At 47.2% G+C, this 21,469-nt stretch overlaps 1 protein-coding gene across 1 annotated transcript; it reads right to left on the reverse strand.

Moving 5' to 3' along the window:
- Positions 1-1,418: 1,418 nt before the first annotated feature.
- Positions 1,419-12,223, reverse strand: VMA21 (vacuolar ATPase assembly factor VMA21). The gene is made up of 3 exons (XM_066579881.1): positions 12,021-12,223; positions 3,656-3,765; positions 1,419-1,912 (listed from the first exon to the last, which is right to left on the reverse strand). The coding sequence occupies exons 1-3, from the start codon at positions 12,080-12,082 to the stop codon at positions 1,770-1,772; spliced, it is 315 nt and encodes a 104-aa protein (XP_066435978.1). The 5' UTR covers positions 12,083-12,223; the 3' UTR covers positions 1,419-1,769.
- Between the last annotated feature and the right edge of the window lie 9,246 nt (positions 12,224-21,469).

Genomic DNA, 21,469 nt, shown 5'->3' on the forward strand with positions numbered 1-21,469 from the left:
ATTCAGGGTTTCCTAGGGGGCTTTCTCTTTCTGCTATTATACAATGGTGCCATCTGCTGGCTAGAGCCAGTACTGCGGTATGGGACATGCTTGAAAGGCCCCCGACAACAGAACGGCCAGTAATAAACAGTAAGAATACCCTGCCGGACGTCTTGTGACATCTGAGCTGTACAAGCTTCAATCAGAATGTCTGAAGACGTCAGACAGTGGATTGGAAAGGGTTAAAGTAAGAACAAGGAACAGGGAGGCCCAAACTCTTCATTAGAAAAAAAAAAAAAAAAGATTTCAATATGAATTTGGCATAAATTAAAAACCACAGATTAACGCTTGGTTGCACGCACCATTAATGGGTTCTATTCACTGTGTTTACCGTGTGGAGATTTTGCATGTGCGCAAAAACAGTCATGTGACACCGCCCTAAGTCTAATAATGGGCTGAGAAATCCTGTTCTATATAAAAAACCTCTAAGCAGTAATCTTGAGTCTGGATTGGGGTGGGAGTAATATTTCTCCTTATGGAGAGCACTACAAGGGTATAGGGAATCTTATATAGGCCATGCAATGCTCTCTGGGAGAAGACCATGCAAATGAGCGATGGAATAACCCTCCACAGCGCTACCTATTGGAAATGTAGCTAATCTATCATCCATTTCCAATATCTCATTTATCACAGTCATGCCTACAATGACAGGTAAGACCTGCATATACATTACACATGATCCACTATTCACAAAAGGGGATGGTCACAGCTCACCTCCTCCCCCTCCCTTTGCAACGACTTTTACAGGGGCCAACATTCTGTATAGAAGTCAATGAACATCTCTATAGGTTCTACAGGTTCCCATGGCAATGATGTTGCTGTAAAGCATATCTCTAAATGATATTAACTGCAACTCAGGCAACATGGCCGCCCCTCTACATGAATATGTGCATACAGTATACAGTATATGCAAGTGAAAAATCAACGTCTGGATATTCCTTTTAAGCACTAAAAGTTGGAAATAAGGAAATGGTGAGCAGTGGAACAAAAATTAAAGGGACACGGTCACCATCGAACAGCATCATAAACTAAGGTACGGTGTCTTTAGGGGAGGGGGCGAGTAGGAAGTGGATGTTTTTTTCATACTCACCCGCTCCCGACACGGTCGTCCGGTGAAGTCCATGCAGTGCCTGATAATCTGACTCTTTACAGACCGCTAGGTGCGCACTCTCAAATAGACTTCTATGGGAGATCACATGCACAACGGTCTGAAGAGAGTCAGATTTTTCAGACTGAGTGTGATCAAAGAAATCCCCCGGCTTCTTGTCACCTCCCCGAACAGCACCATAACTTACTTCATACAGCTATTAATGGCGACAGTGTCCCTTTAATAAGCAAGCAGCACAGGAGAAACTAGGTAAAATAGACCAATCAGCACGTAAAGAGATGTGATTTATTGAAAACTTTTTCCAAACAAAGCTAAACCCCCCCAGTCTCAGTAACCTAACTTTGTATTGGTTCTTGAACCATTTTGCACAGACTTCCATACATTTGTGTGGCGCAGGAGGGGTCACCGATAACGTATCTTACCCATGAAGATTGACTGTTTCATTCAAACATAACATTATAAGAACAACCCGGGTTTATGAAATGGAATTTAAAAAATGAAAGTTCATTGCCCTATAACTTAAGTACAACATGAAAATGTACATGAGATCCATGCATGGTGCGAGAGCCCGCATGAGATCCCGCGTACAGAGAGTCCTTATCCTGAGCCGCGCCGGCAGGTCTCAGTCTTGTTTTCCGTCACGCCATTGCCGAGAACCTTCATTCCACGCCACATAGACAAACATGGCCAAAACCACATGGACAGCGATCACAGCCACGATGGCAGCATAGAAGTAGCTGTCCTTGTTGGACATCCCGTACACACCTAGAAACAAGAAGCATTGGGTTAGTGAAAAAAAAAGACTTATGCCAACATTGACTGAATCGCTCATATTTCTTCTATATAAGGTGTGCTGTATATGACCCATACAAAGAAAATAGACATTTTTTAAGTGGTTTTCTGGGTCAGAAAACCCATTTTCGAATACCTTCTTAGGACAGTCTAATTTTGGGACTATAGCGGAGAATGGCTTCATAGTGTACCGCTCTGGAGGACCTTGCACTACATGGACAACCACTGATTACAATGAGAACTGTGTAATGCTTCATGTCTCCTGTGGAGGCGCTGTAGGGATACAATTTCTGCAGGGTCCCATGTGAATTAAACGGATTGCTGAGGGTCCCAGCAGTGCAGCCTGCTGTTATTAGCTTTTTTTTGAAGAAGGTTCCAAGGCCGGCTTCACACGGGCGTCAAAATTGTGTGAAATTTGTGCGTTGTGAGATGTGCAAATAAGAACTCCATTCTTTTGAATAGGGTCATACACATGAGCGAGGTTTTCCTGCGTAGAACTGCGATGTGATACTATGGGGGAAACGAATCGCGGCATATTCTATCTTGTGTGTGTTCTTGCATTGCAGCCCCATCGTTTTCGAAGGGGCAGGTGGCAGCATCGCCGGCCCCTGTGAAAGCAATGGGAGGACTCCGCGATCCTCTGCCATGGCTGTGACAGTCGAGCCGCAGGATCCCTGCATCCCCGTAGTGATGCGAAGCGGTTTTCACGTGAAAACGACTCGCATCCTTGGGGATTTCACAGGTATGGCGAGCGCGATATGGGGGCGGGATTCAAAGCCCATGTGAAGTTAGCCTAAGGCCAGGCTCACACGAGTATATGGTACGACGCTGTGTATAAAACGCAGCATTTTACCGCCGTGTTGAACTGCGATCACAGCGATTGTGTCTCACGCACTGTCATACACCGGCTTCCTGCTGTTTTTTTTTTTTTACTTTCCTTACATTGTTCCCTAGCAACAAGCGCATAATCACCGCACCTACACCATGCAATTGCGTATGTACCATGTTCTCATACACACCCATAGAGAACAATACTGTTCTATCACGCAGTAACGTAGAACACGCTGCCTTCTTTTTTACACGCAAGTATGAATGGATCAATCAAAATCGATGTACTTTCATTGACTTCATTCAACGCGTATTACCCGCACGTACTGCGCAATGAAATTACGCTTGCATGAGCCTGCCCTAAGGCTGGATTCAGACGAACGTATATCGGCTGGGTTTTCACGCCCAGCCGATATACGTCATCTTTCTCTGCAGGGGGGGAGCCTGGAAGAGCCAGGAGCAGTGCTGAGCTCCCGTCCCCTCTCTGCCTCCCCGCACTATTTGCAATGGGGAGAGGCAGGGCAGGGGCGGGGCTAATTCTCTCAACTTAGCCCCGCCCTTGTCCATTGCAAATAGTGCAGAGGGGCGGAGAGGAGGCAGAGAGGGGGCAGGAGCTTAGTTCCTGCTCCTGGCTCTTCCATCCCACACCCCCTGCAGATGAGGACACCATATATCAGCTTGGCGTGAAAACCGAGCAGATATACGGTCGTCGGAATACACCCTAAGGCTAACTGCACACGGGCTAATAAAACATATGGCAAAAATGCTTAGAATCGCCTATTCTGTACATTACAAAAAAAATTACACCAACCAAAGCTGGCGCTAATTTACAGTTTGTAGACGTTCTAACAATATGTAACAAAGGGAAATCATAATGAGCGTACTGACCTTCAAACACATAAACCTTAGAGGAAAAGTAGAGGCCAATTGGAAGCATAATCATTAAGATGGTGAAGAATAGGAGGGTCTTCAGGGTGGAAACGAGTGAAGTGTCATTTCTGCAAGGTAAAAGAAAGTAGAGTCAACCCAAACGCTTCGTCATAGTAACTCCGTACACATGAGGACTATGGAACGGCATTCAGCCCCCAGATCTGTTATCACTGAACAGAATAGAAGTAAGGATGACAAAACAACCGCCCCTGTACCCCCGCTAGCTCGTCTCCAACCCCGTACAGTGGAAATAACCATTTAGCGGATCTGAAGTAGGATAAATATTCACATCTCATGTATCTTATGAATGGCGATGAGTGAACTTTAGAAAAGTTCTGCTTGGCTGATTCGCCGAACTTTTGAAAAAAGTTTGGTTCGGTTCAGACCGAATCGTGAATTGACCAAAACCCCCTAAAACTGGTGTATAACGTGTTTCCGCGAAAATAGATCTTACTATCAGGGTAGGACCTATCGGGTTTTCGGGGAAGGATTGAAATATAAGGCCTCCCCCAAAAATAGGACCTAGCTGAAGTGCCCAATAAAAATGAAAAAAAACAATACTCACCTGGTCCGCGGCATCCCGATGGTCTAGGCGGCGCTGCGTCCTCTTCGTCTCACAGTGAATGAAATCACTGAATGGCTGTGATTGGCTCATCGACCCCCCCTTGAAAATAAGACACTGTGCCCTTTTTGGGGCAAAAATTAATATAAGACAGTGTCTTATTTTCGGGGAAATATGGTAACACTGTCTGTGGGCCATAGAGTGTCATGCAACACTCTAGCTTGGACAGCGTTATATGCCAGCTGTCAGGACGGTTGTTCGGCCAGTAGAGCCCTGTTTTGGGTAGAACTTTCGAGTTCCATTCAGCTTTGTGCTGAGCCAAACTTTTAGCAAAATTCAACCTGAAACAGGATTCCACGGGTTGGAGTCGCTCAATACTCCTTCCGAGTTAGTGTATGTACAGCGACTCGTAGATACTTCTTGGTTCTTTCATTCTTCAGCGTTTAGACTTCAGATCAGTTGGACAGATTGGGTGAGCAGTTATTAATCCTCCTCTGTTGATCAGTCATTTCCTATTTTTGCATTATGCTGCCTTATTTATAGTATTTCATTGTGTAGCCAATGTCAGGAGGGGGCTGTAAAGCAGGGAATTATATTGGAAAGATACTACTTTTTTTTTTTTTTACATCCACTCCCAGTTTTGCCTTCAAAATGACACATCTGAAAGAAGCCCCAGACCGCCGACAGACGAGCGTATACCGGTCACATATATGCAACCGCAATACAGGTGCTCCAGCCTGAGCGCAGGTCTGCTAACCAGGACTGCCAAGCATCACGGCTCGTATTGCAGGTCAGGATACGCTTCGGTCAGGCCGGGACAACCATCCGTATCCCGAACACATAAATGCGGCTGAGATACGCTTGTTTTTTACCAGCATTGTCGTATAAAACTCTACCTTCGGCGCTGCTTTAAGAAATTGCAACATGAGATTGACAAGAAGCGTGGTGAAAAAAAGAATTTTTATGTTTTCTGTGGTTACGGACGTTTTCACGTCTACATCGCAGCCTCCGCTCGGAGGATCCCGCACAGATCTGGCTAAAAAAAAAAAAAAAAAAAAAAAACTGAAGAAAAAGCGATGCATGCAGGACTTTTTTTTTCCATCCAAAAGCCAGGCAGCTGAGCGGAAAGCGGGCGGATCCCATTAGGCCTCGTGTCCACTGGTTAAATGTGATTAAAAATCTGCAGCGTTTTTCCCGCATGCGGATCCGCGTCCCATAGGGATGCATTGGACACCCGCAGGTAGTTAAATACCTGCGGATGTCATTTTCCCCTGGGGTGTGGATTGGGTTTGCAGGAAATCACCCGCTGCATGCTCCATTTTAGTGCGGGTCTCCTGCAGGCTTCTATTGAAGCCTATGGAAGCCATCCGGATCCGCGGGAGACCCTACCTGAATTTCTGCTCTCCGGCGTGGTAGCGCGGGAGAGCAGGAGTTCCGAAAAAAAAAAAAAAAAATGGAGTGCCCGGTGCATGCGTGCGGCACACTGCTGGCGTGCCGAGCACATCCGCCGGGCCAAAGAATGAAGATCCGGCCGCGATGGAGGGAAGATCCGCAGCGTCCGGACAGGTGAGTTTATTTTTTTTTTTTTAGCCTCATGTCCGCGGGAAAGGAGGGACCCGCTGCGGGATTCTGCATGGAGAATCGGCGGCGGGCCTGATTTTCCCCGTGGACATGAGGCCTTATAGTTAATAGGGTCTGTTAGCCGCTGTTCATCCTCAGGGATTCCCCTTTCGGCTTCCCCATTGGAGCAGGAAAGTGGAGCCCCGCGTGCAGGTGTGGCCCCACCATAACTCTTATTCTTCCATCTGGAACTTAGTTACACCCAACAGGTACACCTCCTGCTGGACTCGTTGACCTCACATGGTTTTGTTCACGCATCGCCAATTTGCTGCAGATTTCTCCCACTCCATTGAAAGGGTGAAATACGTTTTTTTCTCTCGCTTTGATGAAACAGAAAAACTGAAATTTTAATTGAGGTGTGAATGGAGCTTAGAGGAACACAAGACCCCCTACAGCTGTACGGGCATACACAGGCTGGCTGCGATGGCCTATATTGCTGCAGGACAGACAACATGTAAGAATTGCCCTTTTATGTAATTGCGTGTATATAGACAATGGGCAGTTTTTTTTTATCAAAGTTTTTCCTTTATTCTGGCATCCTACATTATATATAAAATTTCGTATTTCTCCGAAAATAAGACACTGTATATATATATCTTCCCCTATGTATAATCTAGACATAGAATTCAATGGTGGCCGGTATTGACTGTATTTATGTTTTCCCAACCCATTAAAAACCAGTTCCTCTGAAATCCACACTGGACTGTACTGGTTCTACTGTTTACACCACACCGGGCCGAGCCAGCGGCACTTCAGGGTTATTGCCTAAACATTCCAGCAAAGACGTCCGCAGCCCGTAAGGATCATGGCGGCTGCTGGGACACCGCTGACTTATACAGCATCGGCGTGCGGACTGCGGATGGGGCGACTATTTTTATTGAAAGGGGAAAGAAAAATAACGTATCAGACAAAACTTTAAGGCCGGGTCACATGACGCTGCGGAAAAATCACAGCGTTCTACCGGCGTAGGGAACTGTATATCTCTGCGTATTGTAGCGAATACCTGAGCATGAACTGCGTACTTTATGCACGCCGTCATACATGGACTTTCTGTTTTTTTTTAACTTTCCTCTTATATTTGCTAGCAACATGCATAAAACACGCCGTACATACGCAATAACATTTCGTATATACGGAGTTCTGAACGTACCCATAAAAAACATTAGGGCTGTAGATGCGTAATACACGGGAAAATAGAACGCGCTGGGTACTTTTATTATGCACAGAATATATGCAATAACTATATGCAAGTGTGAGCGGACCAATGAGAATCAGGTACTGTCATGGACTCCATCACTGCGTAATATGCGCACGTAATACACAATGCCAATACGATCCTGTGAGCCCGGACTAAAGAGACTCCGTCACCTACTGGCAGCCCTATCAGTTAAGCTTATGGCCTGAAAGTAGGTGACCCGCTGAGTCCGGGGGTGGAAGCCTTACGCCGGTTGCACATCTTCATTGCAGGTTCCATCACAGATGTGGCTTGAAATATTCGAAATCTGGGCAGCTGGATGGCAAGCAGACAGACCCCATTATAGATGATGGGGTCCATTCAAGTACGAAAACGGAATCCCCAACGCCTTCATACTTACCTTCCCCGTCGTTCCCCCCTATGTTAGTGCTGGAAGCCGTCGCTCAATGCAATTAGCGGCGCGCTAAGTAGTGAACTCGTTAGACTTTTATAATGAGAGGACTACTCGGAGAGCAAAGACACCATTCATGGTCAACGAGTACCTCGAAGACACCCGAGCGCTTGTACTCAGCCCCACCGAAAACTAATGGGACGGTGCCTCGTAGGTGTGACCGCCGCTCCATTCCATCTGACGTCACTGTGGGTGTCCTGAGCCCACAGTGACCCCCTACTCAGGATCAATGGGGGTCTCAGAGTGAGACCCTACCAGTCCTGTGGACAAGCTGCTAAGTTATTTTTGGTACAACCCCTTAAGGACGCGGCCCCCTTATTTTGTTACATTTTCACGTTTTCTGCCACGTTAAAAAAAATCCTCTCTCTTATTTCTCTAATCGCCGGCCGTCCGCGTCGCTTCAGGTGTATTTTTCTCTATCGCCGGACGTTCGCGTCGCTTCTGGTGTATTTTTCTCTATCGCCGGCCGTCCGCGTCGCTTCAGGTGTATTTTTCTCTATCGCCGGCCGTCCGCGTCGCTTCTGGCGTATTTTTTTTACATCGCCGGCCGTTCGCGTCGCTTCAGGTGTATTTTTCTCTATCGCCGGACGTTCGCGTCGCTTCAGGTGTATTTTTCTCTATCGCCGGCCGTCCGCGTCGCTTCTGGCGTATTTTTTTTACATCGCCGGCCGTTCGCGTCGCTTCTGGTGTATTTTTCTAGATCGCCGGCCGTCTGCGTCGCTTCTGGTGTAATTTTTTAGATCGCCGGCCGTCCACGTCGCTTCTGGTGTATTTTTTTTCGATCGCCGGCCGTCCGCGTCGCTTCTGGTGTATTTTTTTCTATCGCCGGCCGTCCGCGTCGCTTCAGGTGTATTTTTCTCTATCGCCGGCCGTCCGCGTCGCTTCAGGTGTATTTTTCTCTATCGCCGGCCGTCCGCGTCGCTTCTGGTGTATTTTTCTCTCTCGCCGTCCGTCCGCGTCGCTTCTGGTGTATTTTTCTAGATCGCCGGCCGTCCGCGTCGCTTCTGGCATATTTTTTTTACATCGCCGGCCGTTCGCGTCGCTTCTGGTGTATTTTTCTAGATCGCCGGCCGTCTGCGTCGCTTCTGGTGTAATTTTTTAGATCGCCGGCCGTCCGCGTCGCTTCAGGTGTATTTTTCTCTATCGCCGGCCGTCCACGTCGCTTCTGGTGTATTTTTCTCTCTCGACGTCCGTCCGCGTCGCTTCTGGTGTATTTTTCTAGATCGCCGGCCGTCCGCGTCGCTTCTGGTGTATTTTTTTCTATCCCCGGCCGTCAGCGTCGCTTCAGGTGTATTTTTCTCTATCGCCGGCCGTCCGCGTCGCTTCTGGTGTATTTTTCTCTCTCGCCGTCCGTCCGCGTCGCTTCAGGTGTATTTTTTTTACATCGCCGGCCGTTCGCGTCGCTTCTGGTGTATTTTTTTCGATCGCCGGCCGTCCGCGTCGCTTCTGGTGTATTTTTTTCTATCGCCGGCCGTCCGCGTCGCTTCTGGCGTATTTTTTTTACATCGCCGGCCGTCTGCGTCGCTTCTGGTGTAATTTTTTAGATCGCCGGCCGTCCACGTCGCTTCTGGTGTATTTTTTTTCGATCGCCGGCCGTCCGCGTCGCTTCTGGTGTATTTTTTTCTATCGCCGGCCGTCCGCGTCGCTTCAGGTGTATTTTTCTCTATCGCCGGCCGTCCGCGTCGCTTCAGGTGTATTTTTCTCTATCGCCGGCCGTCCGCGTCGCTTCTGGTGTATTTTTCTCTCTCGCCGTCCGTCCGCGTCGCTTCTGGTGTATTTTTCTAGATCGCCGGCCGTCCGCGTCGCTTCTGGCATATTTTTTTTACATCGCCGGCCGTTCGCGTCGCTTCTGGTGTATTTTTCTAGATCGCCGGCCGTCTGCGTCGCTTCTGGTGTAATTTTTTAGATCGCCGGCCGTCCGCGTCGCTTCAGGTGTATTTTTCTCTATCGCCGGCCGTCCACGTCGCTTCTGGTGTATTTTTCTCTCTCGCCGTCCGTCCGCGTCGCTTCTGGTGTATTTTTCTAGATCGCCGGCCGTCCGCGTCGCTTCAGGTGTATTTTTCTCTATCGCCGGCCGTCCGCGTCGCTTCTGGTGTATTTTTCTACATCGCCGGCCGTCCGCGTCGCTTCAGGTGTATTTTTCTCTATCGCCGGCCGCTTCGCTTCTGGTGCATTTTTCTCTATCGCCGGCCGTCCGCGTCGCTTCTGGTGTATTTTTCTCTAATCGCCGGCCGTCCGCGTCGCTTCCGGTGTATTTTTCTCTATCGCCGGACGCTTCGCTTCTGGTGTATTTTTCTAGATCGCCGGCCGTCTGCGTCGCTTCTGGTGTAATTTTTTAGATCGCCGGCCGTCCGCGTCGCTTCTGGTGTATTTTTTTCTATCGCCGGCCGTCCGCGTCGCTTCTGGTGTATTTTTCTCTCTCGCCGTCCGTCCGCGTCGCTTCTGGTGTATTTTTCTAGATCGCCGGCCGTCCGCGTCGCTTCTGGTGTATTTTTTTCTATCGCCGGCCGTCAGCGTCGCTTCAGGTGTATTTTTCTCTATCGCCGGCCGTCCGCGTCGCTTCTGGTGTATTTTTCTCTCTCGCCGGCCGTCCGCGTCGCTTCTGGTGTATTTTTCTAGATCGCCGGCCGTCTGCGTCGCTTCTGGTGTAATTTTTTAGATCGCCGGCCGTCCGCGTCGCTTCTGGTGTATTTTTCTCTATCGCCGGCCGTCCGCGTCGCTTCAGGTGTATTTTTCTCTATCGCCGGCCGTCCGCGTCGCTTCTGGTGTATTTTTCTCTATCGCCGGCCGTCTGCGTCGCTTCTGGTGTATTTTTCTCTATCGCCGGCCGTCCGCGTCGCTTCAGGTGTATTTTTCTCTATCGCCGGCCGTCCGCGTCGCTTCTGGTGTATTTTTCTACATCGCCGGCCGTCCGCGTCGCTTCAGGTGTATTTTTCTCTATCGCCGGCCGCTTCGCTTCTGGTGCATTTTTCTCTATCGCCGGCCGTCCGCGTCGCTTCTGGTGTATTTTTCTCTAATCGCCGGCCGTCCGCGTCGCTTCCGGTGTATTTTTCTCTAATCGCCGGCCGTCCGCGTCGCTTCCGGTGTATTTTTCTCTATCGCCGGACGCTTCGCTTCTGGTGTATTTTTCTCTCTCGCCGGCCGTCCGCGTCGCTTCTGGCGTATTTTTCTCTCTCGCCGTCCGTCCTGCGTCGCTTCTGGTGTATTTTTCTCTCTCGCCGTCCGTCCGCGTCGCTTCTGGTATATTTTTCTCTATCGTCGGCCGTCCGCGTCGCTTCTGGTGTATTTTTCTCTATCGCCGGCCTCTTCGCTTCTGGTGTATTTTTCTCTCTCGCCGTCCACGTCGCTTCTGGTGTATTTTTCTCTATCGCCGGCCATCCGCGTCGCTTCTGGTGTATTTTTCTCTATCGCCGGCCTCTTCGCTTCTGGTGTATTTTTCTCTCTCGCCGTCCACGTCGCTTCTGGTGTATTTTTCTCTCTCGCCGTCCGCGTCGCTTCTGGTGTATTTTTCTCTATCGCCGGCCGTCCGCGTCGCTTCTGGTGTATTTTTCTCTCTCGCCGTCCGCGTCGCTTCTGGTGTATTTTTCTCTCTCGCCGGTCGTCCGCGTCGCTTCTGGTGTATTTTTCTCTCTCGCCGGCCGCCCGGGTCGCTTCTGGTGTATTTTTCTCTCTCGCCGTCCACGTCGCTTCTGGTGTATTTTTCTCTCTCGCCGTCCACGTCGCTTCTGGTGTATTTTTCTCTCTCGCCGGCCGTCCGCGTCGCTTCTGGTGTATTTTTCTCTCTCGCCGGTCGTCCGCGTCGCTTCTGGTGTATTTTTCTCTCTCGCCGGCCGCCCGGGTCGCTTCTGGTGTATTTTTCTCTCTCGCCGGCCGTTCGCGTTGCTTCTGGTGTATTTTTCTCTCTCGCCGTCCGCGTCGCTTCTGGTGTATTTTTCTCTCTTGCCGGCCGTCTGCGTCGCTTCTGGTGTATTTTTCTCTCTCGCCGGCCGTCCGCGTCGCTTCTGGTGTATTTTTCTCTCTCGCCGGCCGGCCGCGGTCTGACCGGCAATAGTAGTATTACATCATACCGCGATCTGACCGGCAATCAGGCCACGCCGCATGCATGGCTTGATAGGAAGTCTGCAATGGCAGCCTGAGAACTTTCAGAGGGCCCCTGGCTGCCATGGCAACCACACGGCAATCTACAATCTCATCCAGCAGGGGGCGTTCAGGACCCACGAACTTTGATCAGGGTCATTTAAAGGGTTAACAGCTGCGATCAGTGGCGCCGCTGATCAGAGCTGTAATGACCAACCGGCGCCCACATTGTACTTAGCAGAACCGACCCCCCTCCGCTACACAACAGTAGTACATGATTATCAGGACCCCCAGGCATGAGAATCCCCCTACAGAGGGCGCTGTCCTCCATTCATTCCCTATTAAGAGTCTTCACAGTGCAATAACCAGCCTCATTGCCCATGCTGAGCCCCGCACCCTCTGCACCCGCCTCACTTACGGCCTGAACTCCGCAGGGGGCATGTGGGCCACATTCAGAGCCGCTTTATCGTATGTGTCCATGTCGGTTACCGCTCCGGCTTCACTTCCTGGCTGAATGAGGTCATGTGATCCTAGTCACGTGACCTGCGGCGCTCAGTGCAGCTCTGCTTTCCGACCGTCTGTAGTGGTGTGATGTTACTGGCCGCACGGGGGCGCGCCGCTCACTGCGGCTCTGCTATTGTCCTTGCTAAAGAGGCTAAAGAACAACGAGCTGAGGGACTAGTGATGACGTCACGACCGCGTGACCAGTCACGTGTGTGGGAGGAGTCAGGCGCTGAGCTGTGTCGTGTGTGCCGCGCGCTCGCGCTTCAGTCTGCTCAGCGTGTGCAGGCTGCACGCAGCTCCGTAGTGTCAGTAGTGCCGGCAGTGCTGCAAGGGGACGGGGGAGCTGATGGCTGCCGGCTCCGGTGCCCGCACACCTCACGTGGAGGCCATGTTTTTGTCATTTTATACTTAGACATTCCGTCTCGTTCACTTAAAGGGTATTTTTACACAAAGTGGAATAAGAAATTCGTCAGCTTTCTTGCTCCCCCGTGTGAAGGGACAGTTCGGTTCCACCATAGCTTGCAGTTATTCAGTAAGGCCCCCCTACTAGTGTTCCTGCCCGCTGTAGCCGGGTTTATCAGTGAAGTTCCTAGTAAGTTAGTTCTTTGTATTGGGGGGTTGTATATTGTATATTTAGGTTATCCAGCGTAGTAGAATCGGTGTAATTTCTCTCTCCCATAGTGGGGTCGCTCTTTTCAGGGCGGGTGCTCTGCTTGAGTGACCAGTCTTGTTTGGGACGTTTAGTCAGTGAGATCCCCCTAGGCCTTAATATCCTTGGTTCTGCCATACTAGTGTGTCTTACAATACTCGTCTTACCAGTCACTGCTGTCACTCCGTCTGTGAACCTGAAACTTGCCGATCCAGACATGACAATACCTCCTAACTTCTGAACGATGAAAAGGACAAATTTCTGCTGCCCGACCTGTGGCAATTTTTTTCTACATTATTCCATGCTTTTTTTGTGCAAAATGTCACACCCCCTGTGTCCTCACAATGTAATAGTACTAACGCTGCCCCCCCCCCCCCCAAAAAAAATGATGCATGCTGTACATATAAGACAACTTTTTTTAACCCCATGGACAGAGATCCAGGGCTCTCTGACTGCAGTGACCAAGGAACAGATATCCGCTCTACACGGTGATAACGATCATCCTCGAATAGCACGCCTGTTTGTACCTACAAAGTATAATCTGACTCACCGCTGGAGGGACGCATTGTTCTTCTAGCAAGAGCCGGGGAAGAGACCGGTTATAAGGCGTGATTTAGTGCTCATTCACACAGCCGTGATTTTGGCACGTATTACTGCCCCGTGACACGTGGTGAATGGAGTCAATGAAAGTAAATAATCTAATTTAATTGATGCGCTCACATTTCCGTGTAAACACGCATGAAGAATAGCTCGCAGCCGGCTCTGTTTCTCTGCGTACCACGCAGCATAAGCCCTATACTTTTGTATGGGCGCGTATGCAGACTTAGTTCAAACGCAATACATGGCGTTCAGCGCTGATTTATATAAAACCCCGCTCTGAAACATTCAATACTAAAGACAGTTTGCGCACGAGATAAGCGAGTGGGAGATAAGCGGTCATGTGCAGTAACCTGCTGCCATATGCATTCTCTGCCGGCAGTGCGGTAAACCGCTGCGGGATACCCGTATGTATACGGTTGTGTGAATGAGGCCTTAGGAAGATTAATATGCTGTTGACTGAAGCAGGGGTGGGTGTACACGCATGTGCGACATAGCACATGCCTCCTGAGACGGCAGGCCAGCCCCCAAAGTCTGCCATGGAAGATAGTGGGACTCGTGGGACTTATCCCCTTGTCAGCTTTCTTGATTGTCCCAAGCTGCTCCCCTTTTATTATCATTTTTAAAGCGCCATCAATTCCAAGGCGCGGTACAAATGAAGAATAGGGGTTAAACTACTTGATGCTGCTGATACTACCACATATATAACAGCGTTACACATATAATACTGGGGTGGTAAGCCTCCACTAATAGATACAGTGAGAGAGAGGACCCTGCCCGTAAGGACTTACAGTGTGCATGGGAAGTGGGGGGAGACGGTAGATGGTGCTCATCGGGTGGGGGCAGCAGGGTTACTGTAGGTTGTAGACTTGTCTAAAGGTGGGTTTTCTGGTTCTGTTTGCAGCTTTCGCAGTATGATGCGTTGAGATAGCGAGTTCTAGAGTATAGATGAAGCATGGGAGAAATCCTGGAGGGGATTATGTGAGAAGCGCACTACGGGAGGAGGTCTTGTGAGAGCGGAGGGTTACGTGTTGGGAGCTATTGGGATACAAGGTGAGATCTATGGGGGTGACAAGTTGTAGACAGCTTTATATGTCATTGATAAGGGCGGACACCCACTGGCATTTTTTTTCTCCACTGCGCTGCGAGAGTAAGTGAAAACTCTCGCAGCACGAGAAAAAAGCCGGAATATCGCAAGTCTTTTCAGTGGGACCAGCGGCAGCAGCGCTAGCCCCATTGAAAAAAAGAGAATGCCACGGACTTCTGCCACAGCTGTGGCAGGAGTTTCATTCATCCACGTGGCGATGAACGAATCCTCTGTCGCAGCAGTGCAGCATGCTATCCCATTGCTTTCAATGGGATCGGCGCTGCTGCCGGTCCCATTGAAAGCAGTGGTTTGTAGCAAACCCTGCAGTATGATTTTCGGGTAAGGGCTTGACATTTATGCTTTTCACAGAAGAGTTTATATGTGGTAAAAAATTTTGTTTTTAAATGACTCGCCGCTCAGACGCATCATCTGGCTGGCTCCCCAACGCTGCTGTCCAGCACTTTCAGCAGGCGGGGATTTAAAAATCCCCGCCTCCTGAAAGGGCTGTGCTGATTGGCTGAGCGCTTAGCCAATAGCAGCTAGTGCTTAGCTATTGGCTGAGCGCTAAGCACTATCTGTATGATCAGTAGCTGAACCCATCCAGGGGACATGGTGGAGAGAATGAAGAAAAGGAATAAACAAAAAGAATGAACAATATTTATCAATTTGTGAAAACAGAAATGCATGGTGTCCTGTGCTTGTTAGATATTTAATGAACGTGGTTTATATAGAGTTTACACAGAATGGCCACTTTAATAGAGACCCCCATCTTATAGTGCGTTGGACCTCCTGTGGCTTTCAGAACTGCAGCTATGCATTGGGGTATTGATTCCACCAGGTGATGAAATCGTTATGGGCGCATATTAGATGGAGGTACTGACGTATTCTGAACTGCTGACAGGAAGGGTTCATTGATCCAATTTTTGCGTTTTTGCCCACTGAAGTCAAGGAATGTGCTAATTAATGCACACTAATACATTTATAATTAAAGTAAAAGAAAAAAGGTTTTAAAAACGTTTCTCTGCGCTGGTAAGGGTTCTTGTTTTCATTGAGTGTGCTGTTAGTCCCACATGGCGACGTCAGAGGGTCTCCTGTCTGTGATGTTATTACCAAGTGGAACGTTTACTGGCCTCCACTGGGTTAGAGAAAGTGGGCATATGGCTTCGTCACGACGACGTCACCATGCCTGATATACTCTCTGTGACGTGTTACCGAGTGGAACTCTCATTGCGTCCCATTGAGTTACGGGGAGTGAGCTCTTGGGCATGGTGAAGTCACCATGCACAGCCGATAGGCGCGATGACGTCATCACGCCTGGTATCACGGTCATGTGACTGTCTGAAACTTTATTAATACAAACGGCATCTGTAGCACCGTTCGTAATTGCTAATACCTTAACATACATAAGAGAAGCAGAGAAAAACAGAATCAAATAAAGTGGATTAAATCTTCATTACAGCTGGATAATATACATTAATATAGGCTTCATGCCGATCATACACAATCATCGTTAATCTTCATGCCGATCATACACAATCATCGTTAATCTTCATGCCGATCATACACAATCATCGTTAATCTTCATGCCGATCATACACAATCATCGTTAATCTTCATGCCGATCATACACAATCCTAGCTAATCTTCATGCCGATCATACACAATCATCGTTAATCTTCATGCCGATCATACACAATCATCGTTAATCTTCATGCCGATTTAAACATTTTTATCCAGCAACGAAAAATAAATGAAACATCTTGTGTCTGTCATCTCATATGGATTATATAAAATACAATGTAGTAATCATTCTAGCTCGATCTATAGATAAAATTGGATTATATGAGATGTAATATACAGATTTTTCTTGAATTACTGATTTTTAACAAAAATTACCAAACCTATCAAGATTCTAAATTATTGCATAGTATTTTTTATATAGAATTATCAAAATGCCACGAGAAGGGGGAGGGGGTATAAGTGCAAAGGAAAAAAACCTCCTCCTCTAAAACCATGAAATCTACCTACTTGGAAGAGGATATTATCGGGAGCCAATCTAGTGTTATAGAGTACAATACATTTCAAAATATGTATATTTAAATTTTTTCCAGGACTTCATTCAAACCGTTGAGAACTAAAGTGTTTTCGTCTGAGGATTCAATACATTTCTTTCGATTTCAGAACCTATAGGCAAGGAAACTGCATATGTTTCGGTATAAAGCCAAATGCACACGGGCGTATTTGCACTGCGGGATCCACAGCTTCAGATCCCACAGCAAATACTGCCCTTAGACCTGCTTGTGAAATCACTTTTCCCTGCCCACAAGTGGAAATCAACCCCGATTTTCCACTTGCGGGGGGGAAAATCGCAGCATGTTCTATTTTGGTGCGAGCCTTGCTCGGACGGCCTCCATTGATGTCAATGGAAGTCATCCGTTCCGCGGCCCATCCGCAGTAAGCCGTGCACACGGGCCGCAGGATCCACATCATAGCCTAGCGACGGGGCGTCACACACTGTACTGCGCTGGTGCGACGGCTGCCACATCCGCAGTACAGAGGCCAAATGCACATGAAGCCAGCATACAGGTACGTAAGGGCCACAGTCCGGCTGCGAGTTCTTGGAATCTGACCCGTTCGTGTGCATTCGGCCTTTGAAGACTCCTCTGTGCTCCTGACTTTAAAGTTTACAGAGCATTTATTCTCAATAGGGGGATTTACAGAAGAAAGGAAAGCCAAAGCAACACAAACATAAAAGACAAATATAAAAAACAAGCCAGCACTCTGACAGGTTGACTACATGCTAACTTTAGTCAGCAGCGCTCCCTACATGTCCAAATACCTTGGAAGAGCGATCTCCAATGCATGCCCCACAATGGCAGGATCCAAGCCCAGATAAGCAGGATTTTATAGAGATACGAAGGGCAGCAAAACAATGGTGCAAGTAGAAGACATCCACAGGGATGTATTTTTATTTCTTCACAGACATATAAAACCGCGACGTTTCGACTTCAGTCTTAGCCTGTCAAGCTCAAGATTGTGTGTAGAAGTAGAGATATGTAACCCAAAACCAATCACAAAGCACAATTAAAAACCATGTGCTCCATATGTTTGAACACCCAAGTATCCATTAGGTGCTGGTTGCTCTACATGCTGTAATGCTGCTTCATCATGTTAACCATGGATCTAGCGTCTCAAACACATCGTGCGTGTGCGATCTGTAGAGTGCTTGCGATCTCTTCTGCATCACCTGTTATTCCGATCATCACTACAGACGCCATCACCTAACGACCGGACATGCGCTCTGTTATCCCTATGAGTCTACACTTAAAATCATCCTGCTGCTCTTTGCTAGTGAATACATTCATGCCATCTTTGTTCCTGGCCTGGACCGTATACCAGGCCAGCCTGCGCCACGGGCTGGACAGCAGCTGAACATCAATGTGTACAAAGATTGTTCTGAACCGCCGTGTCTGCGCCGCCAGCATCCATGTCAGTGAATTGCGCATGCGTCGGGCACACGAGATTACACCATCCACCGTATAGAGTAACCACTCAAGCTCCTAGAAAGTGGCTGCCATGTACTCCAACTGTGCTTGTGCAGGCAGAATAACCCACAATGCATGAACTCTTGTACGGGAGCGGCATCCCACGCATGCGTGCATGGTTCATGCCTTCAGGAACGGTCACTGTGCCTCACCTGCCAGCATAATCTTACCCAATTACCATCAGTACGCAGTGTTATATCCTATTATTTACACAGATTCATTTAAAGAAAAATATATTTCTAAAGGGATAGTCACAGTTATCCTCATCATTGTCAAATATATATATATATCACATCTAGTTCTCATATAGAGGATGTATCTCTTCTTTATATAGAGAGGTATAGTATGGTTACCCCTAAATCGATATAATACACGTGTCTCTATGGACATCCTCTATTCCATTCCTCATAAGGCTGTATTAACACTTAACAGTCTCAACTTTCTCATTTTTAACAGTTTTCATACCCTACAACCATCTGCATATTTTATTATCAAGGGGAAGAAGCCTTTTAAACATAAAGATACCCTATGTTAGTTCTCGGGTAACTTTAATCATATAAATCAAGATGTATCCATACTATTTGCCTTGGAACACAACCTATAATCACCTGTATGTATATTATGATATATCCCATCATACCATCTATACATCCATTCTAGAAGGAAGAGCAAATCTCTCCATATTTCATCTATAATAATTCAAAAATTGTACTGTTCATAATGAGACACACTAAGTTATTGTACACCCTTATTTTTTTATACATTGACTGAATTTAGTGCAAATTTCATTGAGACCAGATGAATTAAAGATTCACGATAGAGTGCAGGAATAAAGAGAGCAGTTGACTTGACTCACGAATCAAAGATTTGCATACCCTGAAATGATGCATCAGAAAAAGATATTAAAACATTGTTTATATATTGTAAAAAAATTTTAAACAAATATCAACAATGGCATAAAACACAGGCCGAAGGGCCAGAAAATCTGTAGGAATGGGAGGATATTACATTCTAGGTTCAAACCATGTGGGGCAAGTGTGTCAAGATCATGAATCCATTTAGTTTCTTAAGTCATTTTAGCCGATCATCTCCCCTGATATTGGCAGGAATGTGATGAATGACTCTGTATTTAAGTTGAGAAATATTGTGCCCCTTGGCTAAAAAATGTTTAGGGATGGGAAGTTCCACATTTTTAGTTGTGATTGTGCTTCTGTGTTTAGTGATCCGTGAGCTGTTCTCCTTAGTGGTCTCCCCCGCATAGAGGAGACCACATGGACACAAGATCACATAGACCACGAAAGATGATCTGTATGTGTATCTAGATTTAATTCAGAATATATTACCGGTTAGTGGGTGATAAAATGTATCACCTTTGTTCATGTTGCCACAAACATGGGAAATTTCCTTTCTTAGGTGGAACTAGAACCTTTTGTCTATCATGTTGTGTATCCCGAGTATATGAATGCATCAGATGGTCCCTAAGATTAGGTTTACTAAATGCAAGGCGTTTCTGTGCTCAGCGGTGCCTTCCTCAAGTATAATACAAACTAGACTCGGTACATAATTCCTGTAAAAACACTTGTGCATGATTCTTGCCATGGTAGCTGGACGCCGGGTGCAGGTGTGATGTCACAGTGGCGTCCAGCATAATCACATGGCAATACTACAGCCGACATGGCCACCGTGTGGAAAGCAATATGTGTTCCAAGTCTATTCCGCATGAGCGAAATGTCATGGCCGCCATACGAAGGGAACAGTGCAGCCCAGAGCGCGCATGCACAACCCGCTGTTTTAGAAGAAAACTTTATTAGCAGGTTGTTTATTTGACAGGGCCGTAGAGCAATGCTGCCCATATACAGTGGGGCTAATATGCCCTTATGTAACTAAAGGGCATTAAGGGAAAAGCGCTCAATAGGCACCATAGCACAGTAATACCAATATTACTATTAAAGATTATGTTAGGCAATTCATGTCTATAAAAACGTTATTAATGCATTATATCATGATACAAAATCAAAAATTAAAACCTAATGAATTAAAAATTCATAATGTAGCAGCGTATATAATATATATTGTGGGAAGACAGCTTGGTAGAGTGCGGGTTGCGGCAGTCAGAGATGGAGACAAGTATTTACAGTCCAGGTACAGGCGTGACCTGCGTTTATTTCAGTCCAGAAAATCAAAACAAATCCAGCCTTAGCTTTAGGCAAGAAAACAACAGTCCAGCATTAGGATAATAGGCAGTCCCTGCCTGTACAGGTCACGTTCAGCAGGTGCACCACACAGCAGGGCTTTTACCTCCAGCAGGTATATCAGGCTGCCTGGGTCCAGCAGCCATCCAGACTCTCCCTGTGTCAGTGCACACTGCTATTTATATTCAACACTTCCTAGCCCAGCCTCAGCACCTGTGCTGCTTAACCTTGCACTTAACCCAGAGTGGAGGAAGTGGAATGGATGGCCCCACTACCAACCTGCCATCCATTCCAAAAATCCAGGCCCAAAGATTTTTAAAGAACCCATCTCCAGTAACTTCTTGCTGGATATTACATTGCCCTCCTGGACTTTCATGTCTCTAACAGCAGGACATGGACTTCCTACAGCCCCACTAGGCATAATAACGGAACCTAGGGGCGACGTAGCGACCATCCACTATCACGCCCCTCAGTACCTCACTATTACAATATATATATATATATATATATATATATATATATATATATATATATATATATTGTATGTCACATATATATGACATACAAATAAAATAATTCATACTATTAACGATGAAAACTTCAAAATGTTGTTGCAGCACACTGTATAGGAGTGAATACTCACTAGAGCAGTTTCAGGGCAGCGATGCAAAGCTTGACCAGATGAGGACTCGTCTCATTCTTATGTCTAAGAATGCAGAGTTCTGTAAAAAATTTGTGAAGATCTCTAATACGTGTTCATTTGATTTGATTCCTCTTAATTTGGAATTTTTGCAATTGGAGATCGCAGCGAATTTTAAGTCCATACAAGCTGTTGAACAAGAGACACGTGGCCATTTGTCTTCTGATGAGCTGAAAGAGCATCTGGAATGGCTGGAAAAGACCTTGAAAACGCATAAGGAAAACATTGAAAGCACTAAAAGAACAAAATGGGCGCGCAACGCTGAAGATAACAAGGGGGGCCGCGTATTCAATTGGCAGACCTCTGTGGATTCTGCACAACAGAAAGGAAGACATAATCAACAAAGTCAGGAGAGAAGGGAGACAGGCAGTTTCCCGATTTGGTTGGTCTTCAGCCGGTTCAGATTCTACCAGTGAATCCATGGATGGTGCCATATCTGAAGGAGCGAGTTTTTTAGAACGCCCTCCTGTGAGAACAACATATCAATATCGACACGGAAAAGGAGAGGGGGCAGGCAACATCAGAGAGCACGCAAGAGGAACTTGTCAAATGTTGACTCGTGCCACGACACGACTACAGTCTCGGGAGAGGAC

This window comes from Eleutherodactylus coqui, chromosome 10 (genome assembly GCF_035609145.1).
Source record: "Eleutherodactylus coqui strain aEleCoq1 chromosome 10, aEleCoq1.hap1, whole genome shotgun sequence".
NCBI lineage: Eukaryota > Metazoa > Chordata > Amphibia > Anura > Eleutherodactylidae > Eleutherodactylus > Eleutherodactylus coqui.